We start from the raw sequence: 13,848 nt of genomic DNA, 5'->3' as shown, positions 1-13,848 counted from the left end.
TTGCGTTTATTTTTATTTATTTTTTTTTTCATTTTATTTCCTCATGAGCAGAAAAAATGATTGACACGGCGGGTCTGAATTAACGCGCGCGAGGATGAGAAACAAACTTTTTATTTTTTGGGCCTTACTAGTATCATATGTAATATGTGTGTCAGGTACGCCGATGAGTAGCTCTTATTTGATTTCTAAGCACTCGATAGCGAACGGAGAAATGTCTCCGGGCAGAAATTAATTTTTGTCAGAACGGACAATTTTTTGTCAGAAACGGAGAAAATTTTAACAGAACGGCAATTTTAACGGTATGGAGAATTGTCGTTTTCGTCCTCTGTAGTATCATATATATGAAACCATAGACCCTCGAGAAAAACGGGTCTATGATGAAACGCAGTGTACCTTAATCTAATGTATACACGCAAGCAATCTGTCGGGATTCTTTCATTTACGGTTACGGAAGACTGAGTTTGAAGCCGGTACATGCAAAGATACCAGTTACTGGATGTTTTCAAAACTGTTTATAATACCGGTTATCAGTTGATTGGAAAAGTTTAAAAGTGCCGTCTACGCATGAGCACATTCTAGAACACTGAAAAGAAATTTGCGGTGTCGTCTGCGACTGGCACAAGTGACAGTAGAGGATTTTTCTTTACATTTTCAATAAAATTGCATGTGCGTTACAAACACACATAAAACTGGCCATTATATTCGGGTGACAACATAGGCTTGCTTTCCGTTGGGTAATATCTGCAATAATGTAGCCTGGATGCCACACAAAAGTTGCCATGGAGGGTCAGCGCCGCGCCGGGAGTCTGCGCTCGAGCAGAAACATTGAAGTCGCAAGGCCCCGGGTTACATTATCGCACCTATCCTTCAGGTCTGAGGGTTGCCCAAAACACTGTGTCCCTATGGTGTAATATGCAAGCCACACTAACCAAAATCTAATCACTTCTTGCAAGGAGCATATGGTACCTGTGTACCAAATCTGACTTGAATCCGTTTAGGCGTTTTTGAGTTATCGTGTAAACAGACAGACAGACAGACATCGCTATGACATAAGCCCACGTGTTTACACACGTGAGCTAAAAATGACCACAAAGCAAACTAGGTATCCATACAAATGACCATTTATTTCTGTTACTTCACACATACCAATGCTTTGCTTTGGCAGAATTTGCTGCTCAGACTGGGTCCATTTTTCTCTTAGTCTCGTAGAGGCAAAGGAATTCAATAGAAAAATATATGACAACTTTCATTTTTATCACACTTTAAGAGGCAAAAAGAGTTTAAAACATATTGATGTGTTCAGGAAGAAAGAAATTAAGTAGCTTCAGAAATTCTGATTAAGTTTACTCAAGTGAAGCTGACATATGCAAAGAACCAGGTTGTAGAACTATCGATAGAAGCACGTGAAATATATCCCTTCACATGTGATTCAGTCACTGTGAGTTTAAACACAGACCCTGGAGTGAGCTTGTTGGTAATGTTCAAAATCTTAGCCTTCACTGAAGTTCTAGCTGATGCTTTCCAAGCTTGTGAATCGTCATGATCAAAATCCTAGACAGTAAAGTGACAAAAATGAAGCAAATTTATTGAACCATGTGGTGACGTAAAGTGGTATCCTCTATACTGGAGGCACACAGTTATAGGATTGTGCATAATGTATGTGAACACTGTCAAGTAAAGGCATATTGATTTTGTGTCAAATTTTCATGTGCTGTTAAACTACTGACCTACCTTATATCTTTCAGAAATTTGAGTAGATGCTGTACAAAGAATCCCTTTGGCCTAACGAATGCCCCTCTCTTGTCAAGTTAATCAGAATCCTTGCATTTGAATTTTGTGTGATTTCAGGTCTTAGCAAGCCAGAAAGTACCTTAGTGAGGAGACCCTCAATGTGTTGATTTGCTTTATGAAATTTCACATCAGATTCTGTATTTCAAGGACAAAAATAAATATCAATGGCTGACATCCAGAAAACTGAAAGAGGAAAATGCCATCCCATGATGAGATCAGCCATGAAGCAAACAAATAGTCTGAAATCTGACTCATCAAACATTTGCGTGGATAGAATTTTGCAGTTATGACAACTGCCTTAATTAAAGTAGAAAGGGCATTTTTTATGGTGCCATTGGCAGACAGTGTGTACTATGGATTAGAAGAACCATATGGCAGAGGTATCACAGTAAAGGTATCCATTCAAGTACCGACTAAATTACTTATACAAGTATGATGTTACAACATAAGGGCCCTTATCCCTGACATTTGGCAGACATATGATTGATGAGTATATGTGTGGAATTTATGTCCCCTGAGTTAGACAAATCCTGTCTCCACTGTGCAATCAATGGGTGGATGGGCAGAGCACACTTGACTAATGCACAATTACATCACTGGAATTCAGGAACAAGCTGGGCATCAGTAGAGGTCCATGATAGACAAATGTTGATGAAGCATCTGAACAGAAACTGCTGCTGTGTACCGGGAAGACTGAGAAAACAAAGTTTCAATGAAGTGCTGGTTTTTACCTCAAAATGTTTGGAAAAAAAAGTTTTTATTTTTTTCTTCTTGTATACTGGTGGCCGACATCTCATTCTACTCTTGTGAAGTTGTTGCCTATGTAAGATCAAGCCTAATAGGTTTAGTTCCGGCCAATCACTGTTGATCGTTGTCACTTTTCACAGCTTAAGTTTCTTACACGTACAAAAATGTATGTTGTTTTTTATTACAGGAATGATATGTTACAGTACATCACAGGTTACTGACATCGATCAACTAATTAGTATCAGAAAGATTGGTCAGATATATGCTAAGGATGGTTTACGTTCCATGAACCATCAAAGTTACTGAAATTACTATCAGGGAAAATGCCAGAGTTAGGAAATGTGCAAGTTTACTCATTGTCAGCGATACATGTTCCCAGGAGTATGTTTGGTTTGGTCTGTCACCATGTGTCATTTGTCACTCCCAGAATCACAAAAAACATTAAAGTTTGAGCTCTGTTACATGTATTTGTACAGTAAATGTGGTCTGTTGAAGCCAATTTCATTTCATTTCACAATCATGTTCAATATATTATCCAGTTGCCTAGTCGATCGAGGATACAAGTTCAATAGGCTTTCACTGCAGTATTGCAATGCAATTTTGGTATGAAAGACAGTAAATGTTGACATAAATATGTCAGATGACAGCAAACCATAAATATCAGAGCTGAAGTTTGTAACTTTTCCTTTAAGTTGTGATAAATACTTCTACAATAATAAAATACATGATAAAGATCTTGTTAGAGGGACTGTTTCATAAGTTTTGTTTTTGCATATCAATTGCAAGTTTTTGTTCTACTCTCCGAAGCATTTTGAAATACCAACTATTTACAACCCTTTTCAGAATTAGAGCGCGAAGCCACTGCAGTGAACTGCAAACATAGGGCCAAAGTCCCTGAAGCTACTATAGACATGGATACAAATTAAGTATTTCCTGACTGTATGAAATTATCTCACTAAGGTCATCCTATGGACAAGTAAACTAAATATTAAAGCTGTCTGACCAGCGGTTTTGAAAGAACAAGCAACTCAACAGTTGACAGAGCTCTGTTGAGTTATGTAGAGAATAACCTTTTGTGACACATGTATTGATGAAGAAGGTGGATATCTTTGATTAACATTGAGTTCTGTTTAATAAGTTGAGACTGTACATACTCAGAGAAAGCACACTGAAGAGACAAAGGTTTGAAACTTAAGAAGTTCAAGGTCATCAAAAGCATTATAAGGAATCATGTTACACTTTCATTGCACTGTTTACACAGATTGCATAATTGCTATAAATAGCACATGAGGAATCTTTATACAGCCCAGCTTTACCATAAAAACCCTATCACTTTGACCACTCTTTTAATTGACCACTCTATTTTTTTTCCTCAAAAAGTAATTTTATTTTATCCTTACCAAGTCAACCATAAATGGAAATTAGAACTTTCTCTATCTCTATCTCTATCTCTATTGACTATTTTGAGCAATTTCTTTTAGATAACATACAGGGCACAATAAATGACGGTTCAGAATATGTCAAAGTTGGGATTCAGGAAAGTTGCCTTTACATGTTTTAATCCTCCAAGATGGTAAGCATTTCACTATGAACTGTCAAAAAAAGTTGAACTTTCTGATAATTCTACACTAAAATTATTTTGGCTTTGATGATTTCCTAATTAATTCAATTATTTAAAATCATATTAATTATTTTTTCTGGGTGAATTGATAGGGTTTATACAGTACAAGAATTACATACAATGTAAGTCAAATTTTGACCAAAAATGACAAAAAATTCCTTAAAAATACAGATTTGCATATTTCATCACAATTTGAACAAGTCTAAGTTGGGTTACCCCTAGGGACCTGTATACCAAATAACAAAGCTGTCTGACCAGCGGTTATGAAGAAGAAGATTTTTTACCAAAAACACCTTTTTTGGCATTAATTGCCTATTTTCAACAATATCAAAAAATTAAAAAAATAGTTTCTCAAAATCGTATTTTTCATCTACACAACAAATATCAAATCAGTAAGTACTGCGGTTCTCAAGATATTTGAGTGGACGGACGCCTCACAAACGGACATACATACATACTTACATACATACATACATACATACATACATACATACATACATACAGACTGACGACGGACGCCGGACGGATACCCATCCCAATAGCTTCTATAGACTATAGTCTATAGTAGCTAATAAAACTGCTTACACTAATTAGTTTCGCTGTAGCCGTGGCCACTTTGGTGTTGAACAAGGCTACTTGATAAAGACCAAAAAGTCTGCTTGTACAAAGGCAAAACTAGCTCTGTCTGAGGCTCGAGTTGTAAATGAGAGTTTACGATTGGCACCCTGTGTTCAAGATTAAGATACAATGTAACATTACCATGCACTGGTCCATGTACAAATCTTTTTTATTTCAACTTCCCCAGACAAACTGTCTGCATGGGACATACAATGTTGTCGACTTTGCAGCTGGTTACAGCTGAAACTAATTAGTGTGAGCAGTTTTATTGCAGTTCACTGCAGTGCTTCGCGCTCTAATTCTGAAAGGGTAGTAGTTTGTCAATACAGCATCTGTAAGCATTAAAACACACCGTTAATATTTATAGTTGAATTCTAATCCAGATCAGAATTCACTTGCCAACAACGCAGTCTACGCACGTATAGGCTAAGCTGTCAAGCTGAATACTGTGTATCTCAACATGCTTTTGGGAGTAGAACAAGAAACTGAAGTTGACATTAAAAAAAACTGTGGAAAACTAATGCAACGTTACAGGTACTGGCCCTTTTAAAACTCATCTACAAAATGCATAGTATGAGAACTTGCAATGTAAAATTGACAATACCATCAGAGTAGAGGAACACAGGTTAGCCTCTACTGAGTCCTCAAAATAAACCTCTCTGTTCCCAAATTTTCAAATTTTAATTCGTTGTCAAATTATAAAATTTGTACTCATTTGCTTTTTTGCAATCAGTAACAAGAATCAGACACATGAACATTCTCATCTTACGTGATTAGTTTTAAGAAAGACATTACATTAATGATAGTCAATATATTAAACATTTCAACGCTCATCTGAAAAGTTTGGAATATGATTTTGGTCTTTATTTATTTAAGTGTCAATTACACAGGAGGTTGTTGCTCCAATCACTGCAATTAATGGGTTGAGACTTTTGTTAATTCAGAAAATTGCACTCAGGATATCAATTTGACCGATCTCTCTGATACTGGCATCCACTACAATCACATTTATTTCACTCCTACTATCGCGATGAGTGTCAGAAGTAGCCGCTCACGGGAGAACATTTACACATACACTTGGAAGTGGGTATCTGTCTGTGATGTGAGCATGTCTGGTTGTGTCACTACTTCTCTTGAAGTCCCTTGCTGATCAGGAAGGCCTCTTGGGTAGGTTCTCTTCCAAGGAAATTCTTCAGCATGTCAATTGCATCCTGGAGTGATGATCAAAAAAGTACATAATGATTACTGTGTGACTTAGGTACAATATGTGGTACATATGCATGTTGCAAAATCCTAATCTTCTTTACAAGATACCATACCGGTAGATGTTCCAATGGTATTATGCACTCAGAATAGAAAAACCTATTTACCTGCATGACTCAAAAAATGTTGTACAGTAAACATTGATTTACTTACAGTGGAGCCACCTGGTTGCAGTATACATTTTCGATAATCCATCCCTACTTTGGGGTTCATAATGCCCTCTTTCTTAAAGCGAGAATAGAACATGTCCATGCAGAATACTTCACTCCACTGTAATCAAAACAAAAAATCACATACATGCATTTTATATTTTTAGTATTATTTTCTTATGCTCATCAAACAGGATAAGGTATCCATAACCTACTATCAAATGGAGCAATAAGGAGTAAAGTGCCTGGTTCAGGGGCACAACACAAGACTAGCGTCTCCAACTCACTATCTTTTGACAGGGAGTCTGTTACTCTGGACTTACTGGGTCTTGGACTCACCATCATCCGATACTGAGTCTGGTACCGTAACCACTGCCCTACAGTGCCTCAGTACTTCATTAACAGTGGGATAATTAGCGAGCATTACAACTGTAAGTCTCCCAGTTAAAAGTGATAAGACCTATCCAAATCTCAGTTGAATGTCTATGTTGGAATAAAGTTTGGCAGCTGTCACAAGTTTCTCTTCGTTTTATTCCCATCAATCGATGCAATTCAGTAGCCAGCATGACTGTGCAGTTTTATCAGATATTTTGAAAGTATATCTCAATAAAAACGGCCATTCCACAAATTGAATACTCCAATACTCCATTTCTTGGTGTTTCAACCCTTTCTAATTTTCTGTCTATGATGTGTATTAAATTCATTTTATATATATATATATATATATATATATATATATATATATATATATATATATATATATATATATATATATAATATATATATATATATATATATATATATATATATACGACTCAAAAATTGCAAATTCAGCTTATTGTTTTTATTTAACCAAACTGTTACACACTTCTTTGGCTTGGCTAAACCACATTTTTATGCTGGGCTCATTTGACACCCATACAGAAACAGCAAGAGTATGCAAGTGGTCAAAAGAGTTCAAAGAAATGCAAACTATTCTCTGATAAATTCTGGAAAGCAAAGTGCATAAAACAGCCTCTGAATAGGAAAAGCGATGGTACACTGTAACATTTATGGAGATTTGAAATCAAAATTGACCTCTATAACTTAATTCTGTGGAAAATTTGTATGGGAGAGAATAACTCTTTCTTCATAAAATTTTGTGAACATCAGATTTTTGACATTTGACTGAATGTACAGTGCCTAACCTGAGAGTTCTTCAATGAACAAATTTCAAAATTATACGACCTGAGAACATCTCATTTTGTCAGTTAATGTATTCATTTATGTTTCCTTTGTTTAAGTATGTCAATCAATTTACAAATTTATGAGTACTTGTCAAGGATAATATTCATTGGTCTACAATCTATTAGAGAAGTTTCTGTTGATGACTGTTGCAGATTGGTATATGAAAGGTGTCACGTACAGCATCCGTACACTTAAAGTCACTTAAAAATCTAGGACTTTAGAAGACATTTTCCACCAATATTCAAGGACTTTTTGAGATAAAAAATAACTTTTCAAGGTATATCATTTTTTATGATATCATGATCAATCATTTCCTGATTTTCAAAGATTGTGACTTGTGGACTAGAAGACCTGACACTTTCATTAACCCTTAAAACGATTGGAACTAATTCGGGATAATTGGATTTTTCAAATTTTTCAAATTTCTCAAAAGTGTTAGGTGCCATATAGCTGAATGTTGCAATATTGAAAATTACTGATAATACAAGTGTGTAATGTAAACATAGGGCCAAAGTCCCTGAAGCTACTATAGACATGGATACAAAATTAAGTATTTCCTGACTGTATGAATGATCTCACTAAGGTCATCCTAGGGACATGTAAACCAAATAGTAAAGCTGTCCATAGACTCTCGAGAAAACGGGACAGGCAACTGCTGAGGTTTCTTTGTGCGATCTATCTTTGAATACATTAAAGTTTATTTGCCAAGCGGTTCCCAACAACAATACTTCGTACTTAACACTGAATCTCATTAACGATGAACCTGACGTTCTGAATATGTACACTTTGCTCTTGCATGGCACGTTCCGAGTAATGACACAGAGAATTTTGAGGGTTTTTTGATACTAGTCATGGTGAATGTTCTGGTAACGATGAAGATCACATTTTGGATTCAAGCCGAAGCCAACGGGAAAAACTAGACGATAAAAACTGTGTACATTTAGCCATAGACGCTACAGAAAACTCTTGCTAGATATCGACAATATAAGTTTACATTCCCTACCATAAAAATCTCCGACAACAACAAACATTTACAAGTTAGACAGGTTTACACTTCCCCAGTCCTGCGAAACGAAAATCTGACCTTTATTTCATCTGTCACGCAACATTTGACGAAAATCAGGGAACACAAAAATGACTACTCCATCGGAGCTCAAATACACGACCTCTAACATTTTGGTACTGTTTTAGCCTAAAGAAACACCAAAGTTCGGATAAGCTACACATGTTTACATCCGCAAAGTACTAGAAAATACATTTGTAACACTGACTTTCGCTGTCAGGAGAAACTTCGCGATAAATCGGGACTATCCATCGGTTGATGGATTCAGAAGCAGTAAGGTAGACATGCATTTACACAAAGCTGAACGCTGTCCTCGTAAATTTGGCCGTTCACAGTTTTCAAACAACAACATTTCAGTAGTTAACATACATACTTTACCGAATCATGGAGCACTCCTCGCACAGAAAATATTCCGACGGTTAAAAAACTGCAAAAACGAGGGAAAATTCGGAGATACACGGACGATTGCGGAATGTAAACAACTCTGTGATGTCAACTGCTGTCAAATCTGGAACTGCAGCGGTATGTGTTTCAGATTTCTATTCGAAACTTTGTCACTTTACAGCAACATACTGACTCCCTGCAGACTTCTAGTTGCGTCGAATCTCGCTACCAATATGTAAAAAGTACTTTAAAACCATTTTGACGAATTCTTCTCAAAATAGTTGTAACACTTTTATTTCTAAAAATGGACTTGCGGGTATCCGAAATAACTTGTAATCCGAAACATTATTACCGTATACCCGCATGCACGTGTCTATGAACCGGACGTTGTGCAGTCCCCGACCCATTAACACCTCTTAATTATTCCAAGATAGATCGCAAGCTGCTAATCCCATACACCCTTTGTTCTCTATCGCAGTTGCCTGTCCCGTTTTTCTCGAGGGTCTATGAGCTGTCTGACCAGCGTTTTGAAAAAACAAGCGACTCAACAGTTGACAGAGCTCTGCTGTGTTATGTAGAGAATACCTTTTGTGACACATGTATTGATGAAGAGGTGGATATCTTTGATAGCTCATTTCAGGATGGCCTGACCAAAAATGGAAAAAAATTCCGTAAAAATACAGATTTGCATATTTCATGAGACTATATTAGTCTATAATAGCAAATAAACGAGAGTTAATTACATTCTAATTAAAGTAAACAAGACTTGCTTAAATCAAGATTTACGTCATAGAAAAACAGCATATCTGTCAGGTTATAAAATACGGATAGTTTTCAATCGGATTCGAACCCACAACATACGGCATCAGTCGCCTAGCTGAGAGGCCACAGACAGAACCACTCGGCTAAATCTCTACTCCCAAAAAAGAGTGGTTCAATAGCCGGCTAAGTTGTTACATTTTTCTGACTGAGACCGCTCAACACGTTGTAGAGTTCAAAACCCTATGTTTTATAAAGAATCTTGAGCTGGTTATCTTTTAATATCAGTATTTTCAATCTATTAACCAAGCACATTTTAACTTTCAAATTAACATTGTAAGTAAGTTCTGTTGAATAAGTTGAGACTGTACGTACTCAGAGAAAGCACACTGAAGAGACAAATGTTTGTAACTTAAGAAGTTCAAGGTCATCAAAAGCATTATAAGGAATCATGTAACACTTCATTGCACTGTTTACACAGATTGCATAATTGCTATAAATAGCACATGAGGAATCTTACAGCCCAGCTTTACCATAAAAACCTTATCACTTTACCACTCTTTTAATTGACCACTCTATTTTTTTCCTCAAAAAGTAATTTTATTTTATCCTTACCAAGTCAACCATAAATGGAAATTAGAACTTTCTCTATCTCTATTTATTTGACCACCCTATCATGAGAAACTATTATGAGCAATTTCTTTTAGATAACATAAATGGTGGTTCAGAATATATCAAAGTTGGGATTCAGGAAAGTTGCCTTTACATGTTTTAATCCTCCAAAAGGGTAAGCATTTCACTATGAACTGTCAAAAAAAGTTGAACTTTCTGATAATTCCACACTGAAATTATTTTGGCTTTGATGATTTCCTAATTAATTCAATTATTTAAAATCATATCAATTATTTTTTGGGGGGTGAATTGATAGGGTTTATACAGTACAAGAATGACATACAATGTAAGTCAAATTTTGACCAAAAATGACAAAAAAATTCCTTAAAAATACACGTTTGCATATTTCATCACAATTTGAACAAATCTAAGTTGGGTTATCCCTAGGGACCTGTATACCAAATAACAAAGCTGTCTGACCAGCGGTTATGAAGAAGATTTTTTACCAAAAACACCTTTTTTGGCATTAATTTGCCTATTTTCAACAATATCAAAAAATTAAAAAAAATAGTTTCTCATTTTTCATCTACACAACAAATATCAAATCAGTAAGTACTGCGGTTCTCAAGATATTTGAGTGGACGGACGCCTCACAAACGGACATACATACATACATACATACATACATACATACATACATACATACATACATACAGACTGACGACGGACGCCGGACGGATACCCATCCCAATAGCTTCTATAGACTATAGTCTATAGTAGCTAAAAGAAAAGCAGATGAGATTATTTTGTAGATTAAATCTGCATTACTTCACCATCCAATTATGCCAAATAAGTTCCAATCGTGTTCCTTTGAATGTTGCAATTATTCCCACAAAAATGTTTGTCCAACATTTTACCAATTTTTGTTAATGCTCTGTAATTTTTGGTAATTTTGGACCACATGGTCATAACTTTTCATGGGCAACAGATTTTTTATCAAAATGTTGGTAAAAATCTGAAAAAACAGTCTGGATCTGAAAAAAAATTTTGTCCGCATTACATTTACAAAGGCGACAAAAACTGACTTCAGCACTCTAAGTGTGAACAGTTTGGTGAAACAGCTACTGATCCCAAGTTATTACCATTCAATAACATATAGAACAGAACAGTACAGTCTTGGGATCTCATACTAGTATGAGCAGTTAGTATAGGTCTTTGAAATACCACAGCTTGGGGATGGTTAATGAAGCTTAAGAAAAAAATTACTTACCAGATAACCATAGTACTGTGCATCATAGCCATCAGCTAGATGACCAAACGAGGCACACATGTTAGTACCTGGGGTTGCTGAGATACCAAGGATTTCATCAGACAGCTTAGCGTAGATGCTTCTGGTATCAGCCTGCAAAGGGTCAGAGTTCAGTGACAGCAGAAGTTACAGAATTGCAGAATCATGCTTCCATTTCCCTCCAAATAGAAAACAAGCTGCTCCCTTAACCCCAAACCCATAACAATGACAAGATCAACCACCTTTTTCTTAAATGAAGGAACAGATGTTCTGAAATTGTTTGTACTTTGTCTCTATGAGGGATCAATATGTTACTGTAGGGACTAAAATATGATCAGTATTACCTTGTAAAATGTCTATTCAAATCCCTACAATAGATGATGACGGTACAAAGATGAACATATTCCTGGATTTTTTCACATTAGTGTGCCATAAACAATCAAATATGCTCTTTAAAATCAAAGACAAGGAGTCAAAATTTACACTTCACGACAAAAATAGCAATGAAGAACAAAAATGTGTCATTCTATCCCTGAACAACTCATACTACCAAGGTCCATACACTCCAAGCGACTAAAAATTCAATGAGTTTATAGCAATTTTCAGGGACTCCTTGAGGTCCAAAATACCATTATAATAAAGTATCAATTTACAATATATCATGTTTACCAGTAGACATCATTTTTACAATCTCAAGACCGATAATTTCACGATTTTGAAAATCATTGGTGGCTGGTTAATTTTCCAGGGCTTTCCTGGACATAATTACATTTTAGAGGTTTGTTCAAGGACTTTTCAGGAGACTTTAACATTCCACGACTTTCCCGGGTTGTACCAACCTTGTACTACTAACCTTAGCTGAGGTATGAATGGTCTGATCAAATGTTCCAAGCAGGATCTGCCTGAGGTTGAAAACTCCAGCATTGGCATTCCGGGCTTTGACCAATTTTTCTATCATGTCGTCTGGAAGAGGAGTGTTGTCCTTGTAGTGGGATGACATGCGTCGTAGGGGTTCCTTCTCCCAACACCAGTTTTCCAGCATCTGTGAGGGAGCTTCCACAAAGTCTCTTTCCACGCGAGTCCCACTGCACAGGAAAGTGGGAAGCAAATGAAATTTGATACAGGAGAATTTCTAGAATGATGAAATTAAATTTTTCTCCCTGCCTTTGTACATAAAAGTTGAAGGAAATGAGTGAAAAACAGAATGACTGAATTGAAATATATATGTCTCCATTTGTTTTTTGTGATCTCTGCTTGTAAACATGTGTGCCCTGACTGCAGTCATCGCATGTGGCAATTTTGAGCATTGAACACTGCTTATACAAACTCACACAAAGGATGATACTGATTTGACTACTGCCAAATGCTGAAGATTTGTCTACAACTTGACTATCTTACTGATCCTATGTAAAGGTCACATACAGACACACACACACAGCCAAACACACACATACACACACACACACAAACAAATATTCTCTCATATGGACTACCATGCAAACATGCATGAAGGTCAAAACCACGGTCACTCCACAAACTGTGTTAAACACATAGTATGGAGTGCAAATATACAGAGGCACATTACAACACACACACAAACATACATGTAGGAAACACACACTAGAGATCGCTATAACCAGGGTAAACTGACCTGAAAAATACCAATTTGGGTTTGCCACAAATATCGTGCATTACATGGCCAAACTCATGAAAGAAAGTCTCTACCTAAAAGAAATATAAGGTAATCGCAAAAGAAAAAGAGGAAAGGAAAATATGGCACATTATACAAGGATGAATTTTGTTGTTAAAGCTGTGAGCATGGCAAAAGGCAACATGTAAAAGGGGCCATGGGGTTAATAGTTTTACATACACGGAGGAATGTTGCCACAAGGATTATTGGTTGCCACACAATGATAATCTCCTCTCTGCTGCATCCAACATCATCTTGTTTCGCATCTCCTTTTTATCGTGTACATTCAAATTTAATTTTCAGTTTATGATTTAAGCGAAGACATAAAATTCCCTGAGTCGCATGGTTGCTAGGGTTTTGCAAAGCTGTAACTGGGAACATCTGTTGCTCATAAAAAGAGCATGCTTCTTGGGATTATTTAAACCGACATAAAACGTGCAAAAAAAAATTCATACTCCAAAATAACTCAAGCACGGTAGATGAGAGTGAGCAGAAAGGTCAAAGGTGAGGCAACCAATTTCCATGGCAACTGATGAGATTCATAAAAGTACCTGAAGATTCGATACTTGGCTTGGGCACATATCTGATGCATTACATGACCAAATTCATGGAAAAATGTTTCAACCTGTAAGAAGC

The 13,848-nt window shown here is 36.4% G+C and overlaps 1 protein-coding gene across 2 annotated transcripts in view; it reads right to left on the bottom strand.

Moving 5' to 3' along the window:
- Positions 1-1,105: 1,105 nt before the first annotated feature.
- The window catches only part of LOC139139265 (thimet oligopeptidase-like), a 64,396-nt gene continuing 51,653 nt past the window's right edge, over positions 1,106-13,848 (bottom strand). The window contains exons 12-17 of one of the 2 annotated variants that reach the window (XM_070708112.1): positions 13,764-13,837; positions 12,376-12,607; positions 11,505-11,636; positions 6,194-6,310; positions 5,057-5,988; positions 1,106-3,399 (exon numbers count right to left, since the gene is read on the bottom strand). In XM_070708112.1, the coding sequence (XP_070564213.1) occupies positions 5,902-5,988; positions 6,194-6,310; positions 11,505-11,636; positions 12,376-12,607; positions 13,764-13,837 (642 nt within the window). In that variant the 3' untranslated portion in view covers positions 1,106-3,399; positions 5,057-5,901. Of the gene's footprint in view, positions 3,400-5,056; positions 5,989-6,193; positions 6,311-11,504; positions 11,637-12,375; positions 12,608-13,173; positions 13,248-13,763; positions 13,838-13,848 lie in introns of both variants that reach the window. The other variant, XM_070708113.1, reaches the window with a different exon arrangement.

The sequence above is a fragment of the Ptychodera flava genome, chromosome 8, assembly GCF_041260155.1.
Source record: "Ptychodera flava strain L36383 chromosome 8, AS_Pfla_20210202, whole genome shotgun sequence".
Classification (NCBI taxonomy): Eukaryota; Metazoa; Hemichordata; class Enteropneusta; family Ptychoderidae; genus Ptychodera; species Ptychodera flava.
The sequence above is the reverse complement of the archived record's forward strand: the minus strand, read 5'-3'. Positions and strand labels throughout refer to the sequence as shown.